Source organism: Humulus lupulus, chromosome 7 (assembly GCF_963169125.1).
Source record: "Humulus lupulus chromosome 7, drHumLupu1.1, whole genome shotgun sequence".
Lineage (NCBI taxonomy): Eukaryota > Viridiplantae > Streptophyta > Magnoliopsida > Rosales > Cannabaceae > Humulus > Humulus lupulus.
Window position 1 is genome coordinate 81,077,635 of NC_084799.1, and position 23,336 is coordinate 81,100,970.

At 35.4% G+C, this 23,336-nt stretch overlaps 2 protein-coding genes, 1 long non-coding RNA gene and 1 other non-coding gene across 4 annotated transcripts; 2 read left to right on the forward strand and 2 right to left on the reverse strand.

Annotated features, from left to right (window-relative positions):
• Positions 1 to 476: 476 nt before the first annotated feature.
• On the reverse strand, positions 477 to 2,606 carry LOC133791906 (uncharacterized). Its single transcript, XM_062229813.1, has 3 exons — positions 2,391 to 2,606; positions 2,072 to 2,309; positions 477 to 1,975 (listed from the first exon to the last, which is right to left on the reverse strand). The coding sequence occupies exons 1-3, from the start codon at positions 2,604 to 2,606 to the stop codon at positions 477 to 479; spliced, it is 1,953 nt and encodes a 650-aa protein (XP_062085797.1).
• On the forward strand, positions 2,461 to 2,567 carry LOC133793293 (small nucleolar RNA R71). The gene has a single exon (XR_009874745.1). It is a non-coding gene; the product is annotated as a small nucleolar RNA R71 (small nucleolar RNA).
• A 2,042-nt stretch (positions 2,607 to 4,648) lies between the features above and the next one.
• On the forward strand, positions 4,649 to 5,864 carry LOC133788370 (uncharacterized). The gene is made up of 2 exons (XR_009873194.1): positions 4,649 to 5,546; positions 5,621 to 5,864. It is a non-coding gene; the product is annotated as an uncharacterized LOC133788370 (long non-coding RNA).
• A 3,991-nt stretch (positions 5,865 to 9,855) lies between these two features.
• Positions 9,856 to 14,898, reverse strand: LOC133788371 (importin subunit alpha-4). The gene is made up of 10 exons (XM_062225834.1): positions 14,502 to 14,898; positions 13,626 to 13,722; positions 13,450 to 13,541; positions 13,203 to 13,334; positions 12,725 to 12,910; positions 12,419 to 12,582; positions 12,117 to 12,195; positions 11,550 to 11,678; positions 10,844 to 10,971; positions 9,856 to 10,549 (listed from the first exon to the last, which is right to left on the reverse strand). Exons 1-10 carry the CDS (start codon positions 14,727 to 14,729, stop codon positions 10,168 to 10,170), a joined length of 1,617 nt encoding a protein of 538 aa, XP_062081818.1. The 5' UTR covers positions 14,730 to 14,898; the 3' UTR covers positions 9,856 to 10,167.
• Positions 14,899 to 23,336: the final 8,438 nt, after the last annotated feature.

A 23,336-nucleotide genomic window follows, 5' to 3' on the forward strand; every position in this document is an offset into this window, starting at 1 on the left:
TTCTCTTGATCTTCAGGAGCAATTACAATTTGATTATATCCTGAATTATCGTCAAGAAAACAATAATAAGGATGACATGCTAACCTCTCAAGCATCTGATCAATGAAAGGTAATGGAAAGTGATCTTTACGAGTTGTCGCATTCAACTTTTGGTAGTCTATACAAACTCGCCACCCGGTTTGCAGTCTTTTTGGCACCAGCTCATTTTCATCGTTCTTTACCACTGTGATTCCAGACTTCTTTGGCACTACCTAAACTGGACTCACCCATTGACTGTCTGAAATTGGGTAAATAATACCCACACTAAGGAGCTTCAGTATCTCCTTTTTCACAACCTCCATCATAGGTGGATTTAATCTCCATTGTGCCTCACGTGTTGGTTTAGACCCTTCTTTAAGTAAAATTTGGTGCATGCACATAGAAGGGCTGATCCCCTTAATATCAGCAATAAACCAACCAATGGTTGTTTTATATTCTTAAAGTACTCTTAATAATTTTTCTTCTTGAACTTGGTTAAGATTTCTTGCAATTATAACTGGAAGTGTCTCGTTCTTCCCCAAGTAAACATATCTGAGATGCTCCGGAAGTGGCTTCAATTCAAGTGTAGGATCTTGAACAATTGATGGCTGCAATTTTTCATTAGAAATCGGTAAATCCATAAATGCAACCTTCTTAAAAGTCTTATCAAAACCACTATTGAGTGTGGTTATGACATCCATGATCTCATGAGAAAAATCTTCATCGGTCAACATAAGATGCTCTCTCAATGCAACCTCCAAACAATCTTCATTATGAAAATCTAAGACTCGTTGAGAAAGGATATCTAACACATCAAGAGAGTAAACAACATGTACATCACTTTGATACCTCATAGCCTCAAAAAAATTAAATCGAATTGTCTCTCCATCAAATTCCATGGTCAATGTACCGTCATGCACATCAATCTTAGTTCTTGTAGTTTTCATGAATGGTCTCCCCAACAAAATTGGAGGGGAACATGGAATAGATTCATCTTCCATATCGAGAACATAAAAATCAGCTGGGAACACCAATTCATTCACATGAAATAAAACATCTTCTATTACACCCCTGGGATAAGCATTCGACATATCAGCAAGTTGAATAATCACCCTTGTTTCTTCAAGTGGACCGAGATTCAATGAAGCATAAATGGAGAATGGCACGACATTTATCGAGGCTCCCAAATCCAACATACAACGCTCAATTTTTTTATTACCAATAGTACAATGGACAGTAAGAGTACCAGGATCCTTCCACTTTGGTGGAAGCTTCTTTTGAAGAACTGCAGAAACATTCTTCCCCACACTAACTTTTTCATTACCCCTCAACTTACGCTTAGTAGTGCACAACTCTTTCAAAAACTTGGCATAGCGCGACACTTGTTTAATAGCATCAAGAAGATGAATATTCACTTCTACCTTGCAGAATGTATCAAGAATTTCCTTGTCAACCTCTTCCTTTTTAGTCTTCTTCAATCTTCTTGGGAAAGGAGGTGGGGTGACAAAAGTAGGCTTAGGGGTTCGTTGTGTAGGGTTGGTTGTCTTTGGAGGCACATCTTCATCAACCAAGCAATCAACTTGTGGCTTGGATGAAAATTTAATAGGCATTGGAGGACTAGGTGGATCATATTGCTTCCCGCTTCGCAAAGTTACTGCACTAGCATTCTCCTTGGGATTCATCTCAGGTTGTGAAGGCAATTTATTAGACTGATAAGCTTCCAACCTGTTATATGATGTTACTAATTGTCTCAGCTTATTCTCCAAACTTTTGATGGAAGCTTGGGTAGTTTGCTGAAACTGAAGAGTATATGTAGCAATTGCATTGATTAAATCCTCAGTAGAGGGTTTGGCACTTGGTGGTGGAGCAGCTTGTGATGGTCTAGGTACAAAATTCAGTTGAGACTGCTGTTGCAAAGTGAAACCAGGTGGTCTCACAGATGTAGACTGTGGAGCAACTTGTTATTGATTCCCATAACGAAGATTTGGATAATCACGCCAGCCAGGATTATAAGTTTGTGAAAAGGGTTCATAGTACATCTGACGTAATTTACCAGGGAAATTTCCTACAGCATTAACACCCTCAGTTTCTCCCTCAAATAAAGTAGGGCAAGTATCAGTAGCATGCCCCGCAACCTGACAAATTCCACATGGCCGCACCTGTTGACCTAAAGCAAGTTGTTGTACCACTGCAGTTAATTGAGCCAATTGTTGACCAAGCTTATTAGCATTAGAGGTGCTCACTTCATTAGCTGATTTGGGTGGTGGAGTAGGATCTTGGCGAATGCCAAACTGTTATGAGTTAGCACCCATATTAGAAATCAAGCTTCTGGCTGCAGTAGGAGTCTTATCAACTAGTGCACCCCCACTTGCTGCATCAATCATACTCCTATCCAGTGATTGTATTCCTTCATAAAAGTACTGGATAAGGAGTTGTTCACTTATCTGATGATGAGGGCAACTAGCACACAACCACTTAAATCTCTCCCAATATTCATACAAAGACTCCCCTGTATATTTTCTTATACCGCAGATCTCTTTACTTATGCTTCCAACTTTAGATGCGGGAAAATATCGCTCTAAGAACATAGTCTTCATACCATTCCAGGTTTCAACAATATCAGGTGGAAGATAGTACAACCACTATTTAGCTGCATCCTTCAGGGAGAAAGGAAAAGCTCGCAGCTTAATTTGTTCTTCAATCACTGCAGCAGGTTTCATACTAGAACAGACAATATGAAACTCCTTCAAATGTTTATTTGGGTCCTCACCGGGCAGCCCATGGAAAGAAGGCAATAAGTGGATGAGGCCCGACTTCAGCTCAAAGTTTACATCCAAAGGTGGATACTGAATGCAAAGCGATTGTTGGTCAAGATCTGGCGCTGCCAACTCTTTCAACGTCCTTTGCAGGGCCATTGTTATATAGGATCGAACTGAATCGTTAGAATTAGATTCGTTGTCAGACGATAATGGCTCTTTAACAAACTTTGCACATTGATAATGACGCTGAAAGAGTGGATTATCACTGATAATTCTGGAAGAGTGTGATGCGGACGATGCCTCAAGATATTCTTTAATCTTTTGTAGTCGATCTTGTGTATCGTCCTCACCAGACATATACACCTGACAATTCCACAATAAAAATTAATTAGTCGCAAACAAATAAATTTGAATAATAAAGAGAATAACAATAGTCTCCGGCAACGGCGCCAAAAATTTGATGGGTGTCGTATGCCGTATCAAATTTAATTATTGATTTTATTAATTTCATTTACCAACTATTTCACTATAGTGATAAATAAGGATCGAACCCACGAGGACTACTATTCAATTTATTATTCAAAAGATAAAAATTAATAAAGAATGAGATTTTAATTTTTAACTCAAAATTAAATAACATAAACTAGAAAGCAAATAAAGATTGATATTACGATATTAAGAAACAGATAAAGGTTAATCTCCACCCTCAACAATCATTCCTAATCACTAATAATAAATATTATTCCAATTTTTCAATTAAACTATTAACTTCGCAGATAACGTTGAAGCAGACAATTATCACAGTCTCCCTATTATAAGTAATCAAGGCGAAGCGCTCAATAATTAACTCTTTTAGCTAAGCAATAAATCTATGAAGCATACAATATATTTAACTTAGATAAAGCATTAAGTCCTGTAGAGACAAGTTAATCTAGGCAACAAATTAATGAAGCAAATAATTCATTTAACATAGGTTCTATTTTTCATCACAATCAACAATTCTTTTGACATCACTATCAATTGCAATTTATCACATATACTTAGAATCTTAAACTATTAGGTGAGTAGTAATTCTAAGATGACAATTGAATAATATAAAACCTTAATTAGTTGTTCACCTAACAAGAAATCACAAAATTCATAACATTCAATTGGAAAAATAGAAACAATTTAATATTGAGAGAAATTAAAGAACAATATTCATTATTAACAATCAAGAATTCATGTCTTGGGTTTTGAATTAATCCTTAACCTAAAAAGAACCTACTCCATAATAGCAGTCATAATCACAAACATAATTATAATTAAGATTAAAGAGATTAAGGGAAGAAAAGAAACTAGATTGATAAACAATAGTGTTGTAGTGTTGTAGTCTTCTCTCCAGCCTTTTCTGAATCTTTTTCTCTCAAAAACCGTAATCCAAAAAAACTTCTCCCAAGTTAACCCTAATAAATCTTTTATAGTCTCCTTTAAATTAAATTTAAAATGTAATTAAAAATATAAAAACAGCGTCGCAGCCCGCGGCCTGAAAAATGCGTGCCGCGGCCCAAAACAAAATATGTGCAAAAATTAGTCACGCAGGCAGCGGCCTAAAAAAACTAGGCAGCGGCCCAACTCACTTTTCTTCACAGTAGGCAGCGGCCTGTCTGGAACAGAAAACCTGAAACGTCAATTCCAATTAAAGAGCCACGGCTTGAATTTTATAGGCCGCAACCTATCTTCAATTTCTTCATTTCTCGACCTTAGAAAGCTTGTACACTGCCGTCACTTCAACATTTCAATCCCGAAAGCCTAGAATGCTTCAAAAACTTCATTTTAACCTTATCTCATTTAGTATTTTTCAACCTATGATTCATAAACTACACTTGCCATCAAAATGTCAGATTTATCATCATAAAATGCAATGTAGAAAATATGTTGTGGAGACATGAAATTAAGTTAAAACTACTAAAAATGCTATCATAACACAACCAAAGCATGGAAACACTTATCAAATATTAATATAAAAATGACATTATCATACCTATATCTATCACATGTTACTAAATTATATGTAGAAGGGTAAATACAATTTTTTGGACCCTGTGTTTTATAAAAGTTACCGATCGGACCCTCTATTTTGTTAAATGACAATTTAAACCCTGTATTTTATAAAATAGAACAAAATAATACTGAGTCCAATTTTGGTCAAATTTTTTCTTAATATGACCAAAATACCCCTGAGTTTTATTAATTGATGAATTAATTTCATAATTCAAAATATATTTTAAAATAAAAAATTAATTAAATTAATTAAAAAATAAAAAACATAAACTTAAAAAACAAAAATCAAAATTAAAATCCTACACTTAAAAACCAAAAATCAAAATCAAACTCTTAAATCTTAAAACTAAAAAATAAATTAAGAAACCTAAAATCCCTAACAATTACAACCATTTTTTTACTGTTCTTCTTCCCCACACTATTTTTCTTATTCTTGTTCTCAGATTTGGTCGGAGCTCTAAGATGGAAATCTGGAGATCTCGAGTTGGTGGCGGAGATGCATGATGGCGGCCTGGCTCCCTCGACGGCAACATATATGGTCACGCGAAGTCGCTTGGCTCCCTCGATAACGACAGATCTAGTCACGCGAGACCTTGGGTGCCAGTCTAGAGTTGGTGGCGAAGATGTACGACGATGACTTCGCTCCCTCAACAGCGACAAATCTGGTCACATGAAGTCGCTTGGCTCCCTCAACAGCAGCAGATCTGGTCATGCGAGACCTTGGGTGTCAGTCTCTTCTACCTTTCTTTTTTCTATTGTTCTTCCTCTTCCACCTCTCTCTTATTCTTCATACTGCTCAGGTCAATGGCGTAAGCTTGGTGTTGGCGACCACTGCAGAGGCTCTAAGATGCGACATGGTTGAAGGAGCAAGGGTTGAGCAAAGTTGGAGGAGTAGGGGCTCGGGCAGCTGAGTTTCAATTGTTCAATCTATGAAAGTTTTACATTATTTTAGTATATTATTGGATTATGGGTGTGCTTTTGGGAGAGATGTTTGGGTGTTGAATGATTTTGGCATAATTTTAGATTTTGATTTTGATTTTTGAATGCCTGTTTTTGAAGATTTGAATGTTTTTGAAGGTCTAAATTGTTGATTTTAATGAAGTAGTATATTTTTTATTTTAAAATTTTTTTTTATTTTTTTTTATTTCAAATTATATATTTAATTATTTTATTAATTAATAAGAGTATTTTGATCGTATTAAAAAAATATTTGACGGGTCAGGTATTATTTTGTAATACGGGTCAAAATGGTTCTTCTTTAATCTTTTTTGTCCCTTCTTTTGTTTCTTTTTTCCTTTTGTCTGTTCTCTTAGGTTAGGTGCAAATATGAAATAAATGTAAATATATATACATATAATATTCTTTATTTTTTCTTTCTTTGATCGCCTTATTTTTTCTTCTTTTCTCTTTCTATGTGACTGATTATAGAAAAAATAAATGCAATAATATGAGTTCAAGAAAGAGAATAAATTATGTATATTACTACCAAAATAATGGTGAATATATATCATTTTATATTTATTCTAAGTATATCAGAATTCATCAATTATTGTTTATATTATAGTAACTAACAATGAAAAAAATACACCAAGAAAAATGATCTATTTTGTATTTAAATTGTTTATTATTGTTGTTAGTATATATATATATATATATATATTTCTTTAGCTTAAGATAAATATTAATGTATCAATGATTTACTTATCTAATAGAATGTCATGGTGATGAAATTTTAAAGCAGAAGTTATAAATTCTATTTCCAAATAATAATATACATATTTATTTTTCAAATATTTATTTGAAATTTGATATTTCAAATAACCTTTAAATATATATATATATATAGAGAGAGAGGACAATTCTCGGGTTTTACTTTAAGCCCTACCAGTAAAGTTTTCATTGTTTCTCGATCCCTGAACAGTTTTCGGCGTAGTTTTTTTATGAGCATGTATATTGTACCTATTTAGAGCATCCTGTAAATTTTCAGAAAATTCCAAATAGTTTACAGTACCGAAAACTAGGTTCAAACATGTTTCTTTCCACGTGCATAAAAAAAAATTAGTCACGCATACAACATGTTTGAACCTAGTTTTCGGTACTGTAAACTATTCGGAATTTTCTGAAAATTTGCAGGGTGCCCTAAATAGCTACAATATACACAATCATAAAAAAAATCGCGTTGAAAACTGCTCACGAGTCGAGAACACTAAGAGCCCCACTGCTAGGGCTTAAAGTGAAGCCCCTATATATATATGGCATCACATAAAAGTATTTATATATATATATATATCTTCTATATAAAAAGTGTGTAGATAAATTTTTAGTTTTAACGTTTTTTTATTTTATTCTATTAACTTTAACGCTATAATTTTATATTTAACAAAATATTCTTATATTTCACGGTAGATTGTAAACATGACTTAAACTTAAATAAATGAATAATTAAACAAATAAAAAATAAGATATTTTTGAAATATTTTACAATGATAATTATTTAAAAAATAATAAAACCATATATTTTATAACTTAAATAAAATTTAATTAAACTTAAACTTAATATTATATTAAACATATAATATATAATCTTTTGTTGTCCAATGTCAAATTCAAAAACTAGAACAAACATAAACTTAAACAAAAATAAATCAATTAATAAAAATAGGATATTTTTAAGATATTTTCTGATAATTTAAATAATTAAATCATATTTATTTAAAAATAATAAACGTATACATATTATTTGTTTATCTTTTAAATTTGTGTGATAGTTTGTTTTTTATCAAGTGGTTGGAGTTTTTTTTCTTCATCAAATTCACCAAAATATATTGTGAGACACATTATAAATTAAAAATAGTTGAGGTATGTATACTACTGTTTACACTATGACTTTTTTTATTCTTATTTTATTTCTGTTATTAATTTCTTTTTAAATATTATATTGTATTTTATATATATGTCATGTAGCCATGTAAATATATATATTTATGTCAACGTTGTGTTTAGATGTCATATATGTAGAGATTATTAATATGAATATTTATATATATTATAGATTTATAATTCATTTTATTATATATATTTAAAAAAATAATCAAGTATTTTTTATTAAAATTATAGACAATATTTACAACTTTAAAACTAAACATTCTATATATATATATATATATATATATAAATATATAAATCTTAAATTCTACTCCAAACGCAACATGGGAGAATTGCTCCTAGATCAGCTGGATATAACAAGTATCACGCAAATTATTACAACCACAAATAATGGTAGAGCAATATTTAAAAAACAATAATTTTACTGGTCTAATACTTCCAAGAGAGAATAAAAATTGAAGCATGTAAAAAGAGAACCCAAGCACAAATTTGACATATGACAATTTATTTCTTTTGTTGCAACAAATTTGTAGATTGTCCGAGGCCAATTTCCCACTCTCCCTCAATTTCCCACTCTCTTCTCTTTGTTTCCTTATGAAAATCCAAAAATGGCTTTGCTATGGTTTGATTTCCCTATCAAACCTGTAAGTCCAAACGGTCCATATATGGCTTACTTTGGTCTGATTTCCTTGAAAAGTTCATATCGACCAAAACGAATACATTATGGTCTGATTGGTTCGCGATTAGAAAACTGTATTTTTAAAAAGTGAGATTCTAAAATGAAAATCTGAATTTAGTGACTAAAATCGTATTTCTGAAAATATGATTGGTTCAATGTCAGTAAACTGTTTTTGAGTTTTAAAAAAATGAATCTTTGATTGGTATTAAATTTGAAAATAAGGGAATATACTCATTTGGTACCCTGTGTTTTTATAAAGTATCATTTTGGCACCCTCTGTTTTTAATAATGCTCATATGGTACCCTGTATTTTAAAATCGTACATATTTGGTACCCTAAACTCAGATTTGATAGATAAAATTTTGTTAATTTAATCAAACTACTGTCAATTATGTAAGTTACAAATTTAAATTTAATTACATAATTACATATAACTGATAACAGTTTGATCATATTGACAAAATTTTATCTATCAAATCTGAGTTTAGGGTACCAAATATGTACGATTTTAAAATACAAGGTACCATATGAGCATTATTGAAAACAGAGGATACCAAAATGATAGTTTGCAAAAACACAGGGTACCAAATGAATATATTCCCTTAAAAATATAGCATAAACTGAATATGTGATTGGAACAGCTGAATTTGAATATTATTTTAATTTTATATATTTTATATACATAGGTTGAATAATATTAAATTTTGATTTATCAATAAATTTAATTAAGTAAAATTTAATTATATTGATAAATTAAAATTTAATAATAATTATTGATTAAATTTATAACAATATTGCATTGTCATCTATAAAAATACTAGCACAACTTATTTTTGAATTGTACATAAATGTCATAAAATATTCCATAAACACCTTATTACTAGTGGGAACATACTCAAGTCATAAAAATTGGCAAAAAAAAAATAATAAATACAAGCAATGATACAAAGAATAGGAGTAGAGAGAACAAACAAATCCTGATTTTAATTTTAAATTTTTGGAGAAAAAATCACAAAACAGAAAAAACGCAAAATTGTTATTTTCTAAATTAAAATACAAAATTAGAATTTTGATTAAGATATAATTTTCAAAAACAATCTACCAATCAAATTTTAAATTTTCAAATTCATAAAATCATTTCCAAATAACCTCCCAATCACACTAGTAATACGTTAATGATTTAAATTTCAACCCGATCGAACCAACTTTCAAGACTTTACAACTTATTTGGCTTTTCAGGACACTATATGTGCCCCTTTTAACCAATCATAATGCTGCAAAAGCATATATCAGCCGCACTAGAGGAGAAAAATCAACTAAGTTATTGACCATTTTCCATTTCATGCAAAAATATTGTCACCCTGCTTACTTCACAACATTTCCGAACCATTGCAGCAATGAGACCGTTATCTTTTTTTTCTTCTGTAATTTTACTCACAAGTCAGTAGCAGATTTATAATGGAACAAACAGAACAACCAAATTGAATGGATTATAGGACCATTTGAAAAAGATACACAGTTGCCAACTTTCTTCACATAAAAGGCAAAAGGGTTACTATTTAATTTAGAAACAAGATTGCAAAACTGAAGTTTAAAGACTTCAATATAACAAGTTCCATAGACGAGCCTATGTGCCATGCTAAAAATCTGGCCCCCGACAATGACATGACAAATTCAAATGAGTAATTCATCCCAGAAAAGAGAGCAATAAATATATATATATATATATATTTTTTTTTTAAATCCTGACCAAAAGCAGGGTAGAGAGCAGCTTTACTATTTTTACCCAAATTTGAAGCCACCAGGGGGTAGGGTAGGCTGGTTTGCTCCAAAAGGAAAACCTTGTTGAGTTCCATCTCCGTTATCCTGGATGTTTTGCTCCTCATCTTCTTCTTCTGCCCAATATCTCTCCAAGATCTTCACAGCCTTCTCATAAATCTCATGGTTGTCGTGGTTCTGAAGATTCTCGATTTTATCCAATCCTTCACATTCATCAATTGCCTGACCATATATATTGACTCCGCCATTTAGTCCCATTTCTTTGTCTGCCTCACCCACCTTCAGAATGTTCTCCAGACCCTCAAGGCATACAGTTACAATCCTTGCGTCTGGACAGTTTAGGAGATCACAGAGTGGGCCGATGCAACCTTGGCTAACAAGAAATCTGCAAGCCAATGTCCATGTTAGTGAAATGTCATGCCAAATGCATTACAACTATAATAGCTATATATTAGATGAATCTTTCTACAAGAGGCTGATCGTTGCATAATAATGAAAATGATCACCATCGAGAAAAAATTGTTTAAAATAGGCTAACCACATGCATCAGGACCAGAAGTTCTTATATCTATATATATATTAAATTACACGAGTCAACTCAAATTTTATATATTCTCTCTTTTTTTTTTGTTGTAACAGAAGTGCAGGTGTAAACAAGAAAGGAAGCACAAGTATATACTGGATTTGTTCATGAGAGCCACCAGAAGTGGCATTAGAGATGGCCCATGCAGCCTCCTTTTTTATATCGAACTCTGAATGTTGGAGAAGATGTACAAGCGGGTGAATGATATTGGCCTCAATTACAGCCTGCAAAACCGAATTTAACAGAAAAAATTACAAGCCGATCATCCTACTGGGAGTTAAATTAGGCCAAAATAGTCACCATAATTGACAGCTTGGACTCTCCCAAGGTGACAAAACCCACCACCCATGTGTTAAAGGGAGGGGAAAGAAAAAGAAAACACTAAGTTTATATAAATTGCAATACTACCCAGAAGAATGGTAATGGAACAAAAATATGGATCTCTTAAAGAGAAAAGTGTATATATATACATAAACAACCTTGTACGTAAAAACAGAGTAAAACAAAAAATAATGAAGCCTGGCAAATTTTTTTTGTTTTCCATCAATGATTCAATGTCAGAAGCTTCTCTCTTTTTCCTTAGTGAGCTTGGTAGGTTATGTGACTTTAATACCTAAACTTCCCCATCTAGAAGTTGTGCCATTACAATAAGATTCATCAGTTTGGAATCAAGGTTAATTGACCAACAAAAGATGCATTGGAAACTAGATGATTAAAGTTTGGATTCATTATCTCTCAACATTCTTAAACAAACTCAAGTTTGACAAAAATATAAGAAAAACTTCGAGATAGAATTTAATACCTGTATTTGAGCTTTATTACCAGCAGTAATATTTGAGATCGTCCAACAAGTTTCCTTCTTTATGCTCTTTTTATGGTTTTGTGTAAGGAGTTGAAAGAGGCAAGGGAGCACTTGATTGTCAATTACAAACTGGAAAAATACAAAGCAGGTTATTCTATTGATATGTTTAAGCAGGGAAGCAGAAATCATTCGATTGATAATTACCAAAAAAACAAGGAGCTAAGACCCTGGAAGTTTAATATATACTATTTTAAATGTAATTGCTTTACACAATCTAAAGATTATAACAAAGTAATCAAATCACCGGTAAAAAGATAACTGATTTGTGGCATTAACTTTACCAAAATTAGCACCAAAAAGGTACTATTTCCATAATAACTTGCATTAGGTAAACTTTTAAGGAACTTAAATATAAGTTTATAAATAATGCCAAAAGAACAGAAAAGCCAACACATCATCTAGGAAACAAATTGACCACAAGTTTATTAAACAACAATAAAACAATTACCCAGCAGAGCAGACTACAGAAAGAAACTGGACAGTGCATGGCTTATGTGTGGTTAATACCTGAGTCTGAGAATCATCACCAGTGACAATATTACCCACAGTCCGAAGAGCTGGTACAAGAACTGTAGGCGATGGATGCCTTTAAAATAAATTATTATGAAAAGAAACGATGTTAGATAGAGAAACGAGAAACCTAGGCCAATAACAATTCCTAAAACTAGCACAAATAGAAACAACAAGCATATACAGACAAATAACATACTAATATATGTTCTCACAATTACTTTTTTTTTTTTTTGTAAACCTCACTTTGTCAAAAAAGAAACATATGGTTATCAAGTTTACAAGTAAAAAGAACTTACATCAGAAGTTCCACAAGCCGTGGACAGACACCTGATTCAATCACAGCCTGTATTTTGTCGTTGGGGCCATCTGAGAGATAAGAAAGAGCCCAGCAGGCATCCGTCAAAACTTCTTCATCATTCAGGAAAATAAGCTGCCGAAGAACTGGCAATGCAGGCTTAACCTAAGAGGCACCAAGATAAGCTTTATTAATGATAGCTACATTACCATGGTAAGCATTCAACTGCATAGTGCACAGAAATGATACTACCAGACATCTCTAAATGATAAAAAAATAAAAATTAAAAATAGAGAAATGCAACCACCTGATCAAATGGTGTAGGAGGCTTGCCTCGGCAGAAGTTAGATAAAGTCCACGTAGCATTCCTTAGCATGGATAGCTTCGAGTGCTCATTTAATTGAGCTAACAAAGGAACAAGAGCCCCGTGACTAAGAACAAGATCCCTACAACTTGGTGAGTCACCAGCAACATTACCTAAAGCCCATACAGCCTGTTCATGACGAGAATGTGTGTATAGAAGATCAGAATTGTAGTACACAGAAAAATTGAAAGTTAACACAAAAAGAGCAGAATAATTAAGCAACAGGAAACCTTTAGAATATAACAAACAAGAGTTATCATTAAAAAATTTATAAATAAATTAGCCCAAGAAGATTATCGCCAGAAAATGTAAGTGATCAACTAAGTTTGACAATATCAGAAAAAACATAATTCATATATAGTTAAAACAGTTGAGAAATATTTGTTGCAACTCACAATAGGTAAAGTGAATAGAAAGCTACCTGCTCTCTGACATCGTCACTGCCAGAACTAAGAAGTTGCACAAACATGGGGACAGCACCATGATCGATAACAACCCGTGTATGCTCTGATGTTCCAGATGCAACATTGGTCAAAGCCCATGCAGCCTCAAACTGCAATTATAAAAGTGTTAGGCCAAGCATCCATCTATCTCCTTTAAAAATTACAAAGTAATCCGACTGAAACAGAAAATATTAAAATTAAGCAAAAACAACAAGGTGCTCCTACTTGCAATTGAGGCACTTCATTCCTTCCAAGAAACTCAACAAACCGAGGCACCACGCCTGCCTTAATAACTTCATCAATTGGAGGGCTGCGCTCTGCATAAAATACAAACCAAAGTAAGAACTAAATGGATATACTCCTAATAGTTCAAGCATAGAGATTACGACCAGCTCCCCTACCAATTGATAATAGCTTTCTAAACTGAGTAGTTGCCTCTAATTGTAAAGCAGAATCATCAGACCATACTCCTTGAACCATCGCAGGAATACTTTCCAACTGCTCAGAAAACACTGATTAAAAACATTGAACATAATGATCCAATCAAAAAGCAACAAGAGAAAATGATAAAAGTCAACTCTCTGAAAACATCTCATAAATGGATGTTTTTAATCAATTGTTTGCCACAGCATTTATTTCTCACTCAAACAAAACACGAATGCTTAACGAATACTTGGAAATAAACCTTGGCAATGGTCGACAAACCATATCTCCAAATTATTAGTCTTATCTATCATCTCAAAACCTCATTTCAAAAAGTAGTTTCACGCTTTAACTTGAGCTAGACATTTAGCCTCTCCAAAAACAAAAATATAATATATTACAATAATGAAACCATGAATTTCAAACTTGTCTTTTCAAATGCAACAGCAAAAAAAAAAAAGCTATTGAACCTTCAGTTTCACTCTCCATCCCTTTTTCCCAAACAATCAAGAGCTAAACCCATATACTAACGCAGAAAAAGACAACCCCACAACATCGGCGTTCCCATTTCAATGGTATTTGGAAATTGAATTCAAGTTTCAAATCAATAAAGGAAATCAGAAACCCTTCTCCTATCAATCATACTGAACGTTTTGTTTTAAAAATAACAACAATCCAAGGTTCGTACTTCCATTTCGGATTTCAACCACAAATCCGAACAGAAAGACCTAAATCGAACGGAGAAAAGTGGAAAACGGAAACTAAAATCAATCAACATCAGGATTTGAAAAATAATCAAAAACCATTTATTCAAATGCAAATCTGAATCGAAATTCTCGAAATGGGGAACGCACCCTCTTCTCCAAAACGGCTGCATTCTGTGGACCATCGGGCAACTGCGACTGGGACACAAGCCCGAGCCCAAGTCCATCCCTCCTCTTCTTCAACAGATTATCTTCACGCTTGTTCTTCCTGATCTCGACCAAATTGTCCTCCCTCCTCCTCCGAGCCTCGTCGGCATCAACACCGGTCTTGTACGACTTCTTACGCGCCTCGGTCCGGGTACTAGGTCGCAGAGACATTGTTGGTTTGCTTGTTCTTTAGTGAAGGATTCCTTTTGGTTAGCCTCTCCTTCGAATTTGCACACCAACTGTTCGACGAAAGTCGAAGACGGAGAGGAGAAGAAACAGTGGGAATAAACGAGGGATCGTTAATCCAAGTGGGAGAAATTGTAAGAAGCGGGTTCAAACATTTTTCTCTGGTCTTAATTAATTAGGTCACCTTTTTTATTAATAATTTTTTATTTTATTTTTATGTTTTTGTCAAAGGTAAATTTGACTTGTATGATAAAATTATACTAACTGAAAAATATCTCACATTTTTATTCTAGTATTATTTGGATTACCAAAAATACTTCTATCATAAATTTCTCTTTTTTTCTCCTATTGTTTTCTTCATCTCTATCTCTCACGTTTTCCCTCTCAATATCTCAAGCTCTTGTACAAAAAAAAACAGCTTAATCTATACAAATTTTTAAGCTTATTTCAATGCAAGTTATGAATTCTTTCAAGGCAAGGATTTCATTTTGGATTTCGGATAAAAAATCGTATGGGTAAGTATATATTTGTTATATGTAATGAGGAAACTTGTTTATCAACATTGCTTTTGCTATTTCGAACAGATATGTGTATGCCTTCATGTTTTATTGTAATTTTTCACTGTCGGAATGAATTTTCGTTCCTTTCTTGGTTTTTTTCTGGGTTTTTTGTCTGTCTCGATAGGATTCGATGGACCTTGATAAATCTTCATGTATTATATTATTTGTATACCTCGATATGCCTCGATGAGCCTCGATGGACCTCGATAAAACCCTCACATAAGGGGGGAAATGGCTACCTCGATATGCCTCGATGGGCCTCGATAACATCCTCACATAAGGGGGAAATGGCTACCTCGATATGCCTCGATGGGTCTCGATAACATCCTCACATAAGGGGGAAATGGCTACCTCGATAGAGGCATAAAACTTAATTATGTAGTATTACCTCGATAGGACTCGATTGGAATCGATGGGCCTCGATGGGTTGACCTCGATAGTGTGATAGTTTGACCTTGATAGAAATCGACATTTTGTTGTTTTATGTTGTAGTTTAATTTTTTGACCTTTTTTTGTTGTTGCAGATTCGACTGTTTCCATATTTGTTGCATTCAATGGTGTTTGGGAACTCGAAAATAGGGATTGGGTTTTCAGGGATGCTGAAAATCAAGTTCTGCCCATGGAGAAGGGTGTCACGTATAAGCAACTGCTTGACATTCTGTATGATGAGCTTGAAGTGGATAAATGTGTGCATGAATTGAAAATTGAGGTCCCGTACACGTGCATATCACAATCCGTCAAACCTACCATTATAAAAAATGATAGGCATGTGCGTGCATTCATTGGGTTAGCATCGAAATCTGTAGAGAAGTCAATTCCTCTATGTGTGCCATTGATTAAGAAGGGAGGTATAAGAAATGCATCGGCTTCTGCCAGCGTTAATAAAGAAGTTCGATTTGAAGAGAACATTTCTCCTCCATGTCATGGTTTCAAAGGAACTCAAGGTGACGTTGGAACATGTGTTCTCGAGACAAATCCAGACGTCATAGTCCATAATGATATCCTGGTTAGAGATCTGCCATATGTGCATGACACGACGGAGTACGATCCCTATGGCTACGATCCTTATGTCAACGACAATCCTGTTGCTGATGCAACAGATCTTGGTGGGCGAGATGTTAGGACATATTTTCCAACACAGAGTTCAGATGTTATGGTAGATGAGGAGCACAGAATAGAAGATCGGCAAACACCTGGGACCAGCAGTAGTCGTCCAGGTCCAAGTAGAACCGATGATAGTTTTAGATGGAGTTCTCCATTGGACTTAGGTGAAGATCGTAGAACATGGAGTGCTCCCATGTTCACCAAAGAGGATATAGAGGCCTCACTTCAACATCATTCCTCAACCAGCAAAGCTTCAGGAGAATTGCACCTTGGGAAGTTCTTTCAGAACAAGCTTGAATTGAAAACCAAAGCATCCATATTTGCGATGAAGAATAATTTTGAGTTTATGGTGAAGAAATCTGGAACTGATGTGTGGTACATTACCTGCAAGGATCCTGATTGTGGTTGGAGATTGAGGGGTAAGAAAAAAATGCGATCTGAAATGTTCGAGATTACTATATACAACGAAGTACACACTTGCTCACAAGAAATTCGAGATAAGGACCACCGTCAAGCATTACCGTGGGTTGTTGGGCACCTAATCAAGAGGAAATTTGTTACTGATGGTACTTGGTACATGGAAAACAACATAAGGGAGGACATGAAGCACCATTTTGGGGTTGAAATGAGCTATGAGAAGGCGTGGAGATGTAGAGAAAAGGCTCTTATGTATGTCAGAGGGACACCTGAGGAATCATACTCCAAGTTACCTGGATACATGTGTCAGTTGGAGCATAAGAACCCAGGTACAATTACTGATTTTGTAGCAGAAGATGGTCGTTTCTTGTATTGCTTATTTTCCCTCGGTGTTTCTAGTCGTGGTTTCCAGTACTGTCGTCCTGTAATTTGTGTGGATGGCACATTCTTGAAGAATAAGTATGGTGGCCACATGCTCTGTGTTGTTGCGTTGGATGCAAACAACCAGTTGTTTCCAACTGCGTTTGCATTGGTGGACAGTGAGAACCATAACTCTTGGACTTATTTCATGATAAAATTGAAGGAAGCCATAAGGGATGTTGAGAACCTTGCTTTTGTATCGGATAGGCATAAAAGCATTAATCATGCTTTGGAGCTTGTGTTCCCAGATGCGTATCACGGTGCATGTTACCATCATATCTGTATGAATGTTATGGCAAAATTCAAAACTGACCACGTGCAAGACATCATGGGGTGTGCAGCGTACGCATTTCGAAGAACAGAATTTCACAAGTTCTTTGACAAGATTAAGGTAATTGATCCGCCCATTGCTCAATATCTAGAGGGAATTGGCTTTGAAAGGTGGAGTAGTGCTTATTTTCCTGGTAACTGATACAATATCATGACGAGTAACTACGTAGAAAGCTTTAACAATAAAACCAAGGAGGCAAGGAGCTTTCCAGTCGCCACTTTTCTTGAATTCATAAGATTCACACTTCAGTCTTGGTTTGCAGATAGACGTGAAAGAGCTGCAACAGCAACAACTGTGTTATCACCTGAGATGGAAAATGATTTGAAGCAAATAGGTGATAAAGAAATTTTTTTGGATGTCCAAGTCCTTGGTCATCACGAATTTCTTGTGGTCGATGGTAATGGTGATGGTGAGGTAAACTTGGCCACAAAATCATGCTCTCGTGGCATATTCCAAACCATTGGGATACCCTGTGTACATGCTTTTGCTGCAGCCAGAAAAAGAAGCATAAACATTTACTTATTGTGTTCCCCTCACTATAGAATTGAGGCATTGAAGGACACTTATAAAGATACTATTTACCTTGTTGGGAACGAGGATGAATGGGTAATCCCTGATCACATCAGAGATACGGTTGTCGGCGTCCCCGTTGAGAAAACCCCTGTAGGAAGGCCCAGGAAGCAGAAAGTGGGTAGGCGAAAGACAAATCGCTATGCTTCACGCGGGGAAAATATTGTCAAGCCACGTAAGTGTAGCAGATGTGGTGGTAGTGGGCATAATAGGAAGTCATGTAAGGCTAGGATTTAAAATATTGTGTTATGTAATTATTTAATTGATTTTGGAGTAATTATGTAATTATTATATGGAGTACTTCTTCTAATACTTTGTTGGTTTGGATGTCGAGGCAGACACATTATGTGAATTTAGTACTTTTTTATTTAATAACTTTTTCAAAAAATATTGTTTGATAAAAAATAATATACAAAACTAACTATATGCTATACTATACAAGATGTGTATGACGAAAATGTAAAGAGCATCACGGGGACAAATTCTGATAAAATAGGTCCACACACCACTTGGTCCTGAAAATGTTGGATGTTCTCATCGATAACGGTATCGAGTGGTAGCCTGACAACCAAATGCTCGATATGTTTGATCACAAACATACTACAATCCCCACTGCATATAATCGATTTTGTGTCAATAGAAGATAAAAATAACTTTAATTTTCAGATTTCAAAATACACTAATTAAATAGGGGAACACCTTGTCTTAGTCTAAGGACACTCCTCCAGAGGAGTACAACAATATGAAAAAGGCTTTGCGTTCTGCTCAGGATATACCTGGAGGTCCTCGTGGTCGTCAAACATGCCAGAACACCATAACAATGAAGGCAACAATAAGCACCAAGGCTTGATCGCTTCCTCCATCAGAGTGGGACTGAGCACGCTATGGTTGGAATCATAAATGTTGATGCACCACGTTGGAATGGAGACTTCAATGGCGATCCAATGTGTGGCTTTCTTGACGTGCAAGGGAAAATATACTTCACTCACATTTTACCATGATACAAGGAATTGATTATCATCGCCCTTCAACATTTTCAGCACATCGTCGTCCCATGTATACTTAGTGTTAGGAAAATATAAATTTGCCTCAATGGAAAATGATAATAATATTACAACTCTATGCAATAATATTACAAATAAATATAGATTGATTAAATAAGGTTACGACTCTATAACTGAAAGTACAAATAAACAAAATAGAAGAAGAAGAATGGAATAGTGAAAAATACAACTCTAAGCAAAAGATTACAAATAAAGTAAAAGTGTTTGGAACACAAGAAAAGATGATTACAACTCTAAACAAAATTACAAGTAAATAAAACAAGAGGAATGAGAAGAAAAGCAATAGAGGAAATTGTAAGAACAAAACAAAGAAAACTCTCACTTACACAACCTAAGTGAAGAGTGTTGGGGATCACCAACTTGAACAAGGTTTAAAACCTTTGTCCAAAAGCTTATTTCCCCCTAACTCAAGCACTAAGGGATCTATCTTAGATATTGGAAAAGCTTTTTGGAATTATCAAGCCTCAAGGTGTTTCTAGCCAAGTGCTCTAATGGATAGAAATGTTGTGTCTTACAAGTGAGCTATAAGCTCCTATTTATAGAGTTTAGAGACACCCTTTGAATTTTAAATTCCACCAACCCCCATGGCTGTTACCAATGTTTAATTGGATTAATATGGAATTAAAAATGAGATTTGGGAGTTATTTGGGTTTTTTGAGCCGTTCAACAAAGATTGAAAAAACTGAAAAAATGGTCAGTTTTTAGCCTGTGGCCGCGGCCACCGACCATTTTTAGCACTAAAAAATGTGTTGTTTTTCCAAATGGTTCCAAACCCTCCCAAATGATTTTGTAACTCCCAAAACACATTATTAGGGTTAAAATCATATCTCTAACAGTCATATCACATATGGCTTTATGAAATTCATCTCAATATTGTGTAACAACAATTTTACACAATAAAGAGTAATATTTGGAAGTTACAAATTTGTAACACCAAATATGTTACATTATTTGGATATATCTCATATATCTAAATATTGTAACTCTCTATTATATGTTATAATATGTGACACATTTTGTCACATTTATTTAATCTAAAACATTATATTATAATATAATATAATATTACATTATATTATAAAATAATATAACACTTAGTGCCGGTCTCTCTGAAATGATTCCAACGACCTAGGCACGCCTGGGGGAAGGTGGTGTTCATGATCGCAGCATCCTGCCGAAATGTAGCATGATAAAAGTGGCGTCAGTGGCGTAGCATGTGCAAAGCAGCATCAATATGCTGAAAAAACATGAAAATTCGTTAGTATCATCAATATATTTTAAGATTGAATTGAAAACATGAATGTAATTTACATACTGAATCCCAAAGCCAAGTCTGGACTATGTGCAATTGCAAGAACTATGCCACACCGTGCGTCCCAATATAGACGTTCCGGTCTCTCTTGTTGTCGATCTTCCCGATGATCCACTTATGGAAGCTCTTCTCTTGCTGTGGGTCACACTTCCTCAATGGTTCAGCAACTAGCCCCTGTTTATCTTGTCTGATCTTCTTCGTTGGGTTGGTGAAGTCATCAAAACGCTTGGACCTGCGTTTCTTCCTGACAACTTCAGGGCCAGCTGCCTCCTCGGGCTGCAGTACTCGTACATTGGGATTGTTAGCATCACTGGCAACTACATATGTCTGGGCCTGTGGAGTGGAGGGTTGATCACCACACTCGTAGTCTGCAGGCAAGATATCAGACTTTGTATCTGATTTTACGTCGGTGGATCGACCTGAGACCAGTGAAAGTAGCTGCACCAACTGAGCCATGATCGTAGTCTGATTCTGTAGTAAGGTTGCCTGGTCCTCCTCAACCCTCTTGAGCCTCTGCATCAATTGCTCATAATCAGGTTGGGCAACCTGACTAGATGAAGCTGCACAGGCCTGTGAAGTGCCCTCCTCAACCCTCGAGACATCCTCGTAAAAAAATGGAGGCGTCCTTTGCAACTTTTGCCAGCTTCTATGCCTCCTTCTCAGGTACTACTACTTCCTCCGCTGCAGTCCCAGCCTCCCTCACAGTTGATTCCAACTCAGGGAATAACTTGGAATCAACTTTTGGGAGGCTATTGTAGTAGACTACCTCACCAGGACGTGGCTTCAGCATGGAAAATACCACTAACTGCATGGTTGAATAACATGTGTCAGGAAAACTTTAATAAAATAAATCATTAATCAATTACTTTGTGACATTTAACAAGATAAAATGGAACTTACTCGACGGTTGGCGAATATAGGAACCAACTGAGCGGTCGAAATAGTGATATCAGTCTTCGTAGCCCAGCTAAGCATCCTTGGTATCTGGTTCCCACTGTTCTCACCGAACTTACTCCCGAGAGATGGCATGGCCTCAAAAGCCCATTAAAGAAGCGCGGGTGCATAGCCATAGAAATTATACTTCACCTCCTTCTGTTTTTTGCTTGACCCCTCTTTCTTCTTCTCCTCGTAGTGTTTTAATTGCTTCTTCATGTCCTTCTGAACTCATTTGCTAACCTTCTTAAATGACAACTTCCCCCATGGATACTTGAAAAAGTAATCAAGATCCTCAACCATCCTCAGGGAATCTCCCCATATCGTCGTTGTCTTCTCTGGGGCATTTAGTACCCCCTCTATCAAATAGCACAAACCCAGCTTAAATGCATCTTCTGGGTTTGTGGAGGCCTTCAAAGCATCTTCCAACTGACCAAAACTAACCTTCGAATCACCATTAAAATATTCATGGATGATCCGATCACTTGAAAGATGCTCTTTCAACTCATCTGGGGACGGTGATTTGCCAAAATTTAGCCCGGTAACTAGGGCAAACTCTGCAATACCAAATCTACACAGAGTGTTGCCCATGTAGAACTGACCCTCTTCAGGCTTCTTTCTTTCTACCTTACACAACATTAGCTGATGCAGCAGAACCCCAGAAAAACTAAACGACTTTTCCTTAAAGAACTATCCGAATGGGCATGCCTGTGCCCTTTCAATAAGACCATGCCTCTGAAACTGCTCTATAAGGATATCCAAGTAGGCACTACCCCTATAAGTGACACGGCCAAGAAAGTGCTTCTCCAACGACACAATAAGTTCAGGCATCTGAAAAAAAAAACAAAAAAAAATGTTAAAAATGTAAAACAATCTGGTCACTATCGAGGCCTATCGAGTCCCATCGAGGCAGCTACTATCGAGGCCTATCGAAACCTATCGAGGCCTATCGAGGTAGGTGCTAAAATCCCAAAGCATGATATCATCAGGTTATTATCAAGTCCTATCGAGGCCTATTGAGGTGGGTTCTAAAAGTCCCAAAGAATCATATCATCTGGTTACTATCGAGTCGAGGCCTATCGAGGCATATCGAGGTAGGTCCTAAAAAATCCCAAAGCAAGATATCATTTGGTTGCTATCGAGGCCTATCAAGTCCTATCGAGGTAGGTGCTAAAAATTCCAAAGCCCCGTATCATCGAGTCTTATCGAGGCCTATCGATTCCTATCAAGGTAGGTCCTAAAAATCCCAAAGCCCCGTATCATCGAGTCCTATCGAGGCAAAGGCTACATAAGCCATATGGCCAATAGCATCGAGTCCTATCAAGGCCTATCGAGGTATATGCTAAAATTTCTATAAGCCTAAAATTTCATCGAGTCCTATCGAGTCCCATCGAGGCCTATCGAGGCATAGTCAAATCTAGACCCTGACATATACTATCGAGGTGCATAAAAAATCTCGAAAAAAACCAAGATTTCTTCATTCCCCAACCCCGATCTATCCTATGAACAAAAATCAACAAAAAAAACCAGGCACATACACATATTGCATATTAAAAACGAAATCCCTCACCTTCGCTTTCTCTGGGGTTGTTTCCTAAAAGTTTGGTCAGCTTGCTTGACGTTTTCTCCTTCCCCTTCTCCGATCGTCAACTTTGACCCTTTGGGAGCCCTTGTTCGTGGTCGTGGAAGACAATGGTTGGGTTCTACGGATTCAATCGGGTTTAGGTGTTACAAAGTTTGCTTTCTTCGGGACTTTGGGAGAGAATACGGAGAGTTTGTGAGAAAAAATGCCAAAGGTATTTTGGGTAGTAAGGTCATTAGTAGCATCAAAATGAGAGTCATATAGTGATATGGTATTTTTTAAATGTAGTGTCACGTAAC

What these genes read in the sequence shown, in the direction of transcription:
- LOC133791906 (XM_062229813.1), bottom strand. Translation starts at nt 2,606, where the DNA reads ATGTTCTTAGAGCGATATTTTCCCGCATCTAAAGTTGGAAGCATAAGT. An exon ending in ATAGGAGTATGATTGATGCA is followed by an intron (nt 2,310 to 2,390) that starts GCAAGTGGGGGT and finishes AACTCATAACAG; the next exon opens with TTTGGCATTCGCCAAGATCC. An exon ending in TGCTGTAGGAAATTTCCCTG is followed by an intron (nt 1,976 to 2,071) that starts GTAAATTACGTC and finishes ATCAATAACAAG; the next exon opens with TTGCTCCACAGTCTACATCT.
- LOC133788371 (XM_062225834.1), bottom strand. Translation starts at nt 14,729, where the DNA reads ATGTCTCTGCGACCTAGTACCCGGACCGAGGCGCGTAAGAAGTCGTAC. An exon ending in TAGAAAGCTATTATCAATTG is followed by an intron (nt 13,542 to 13,625) that starts GTAGGGGAGCTG and finishes TATTTTATGCAG; the next exon opens with AGCGCAGCCCTCCAATTGAT. An exon ending in ATGAAGTGCCTCAATTGCAA is followed by an intron (nt 13,335 to 13,449) that starts GTAGGAGCACCT and finishes TTATAATTGCAG; the next exon opens with TTTGAGGCTGCATGGGCTTT.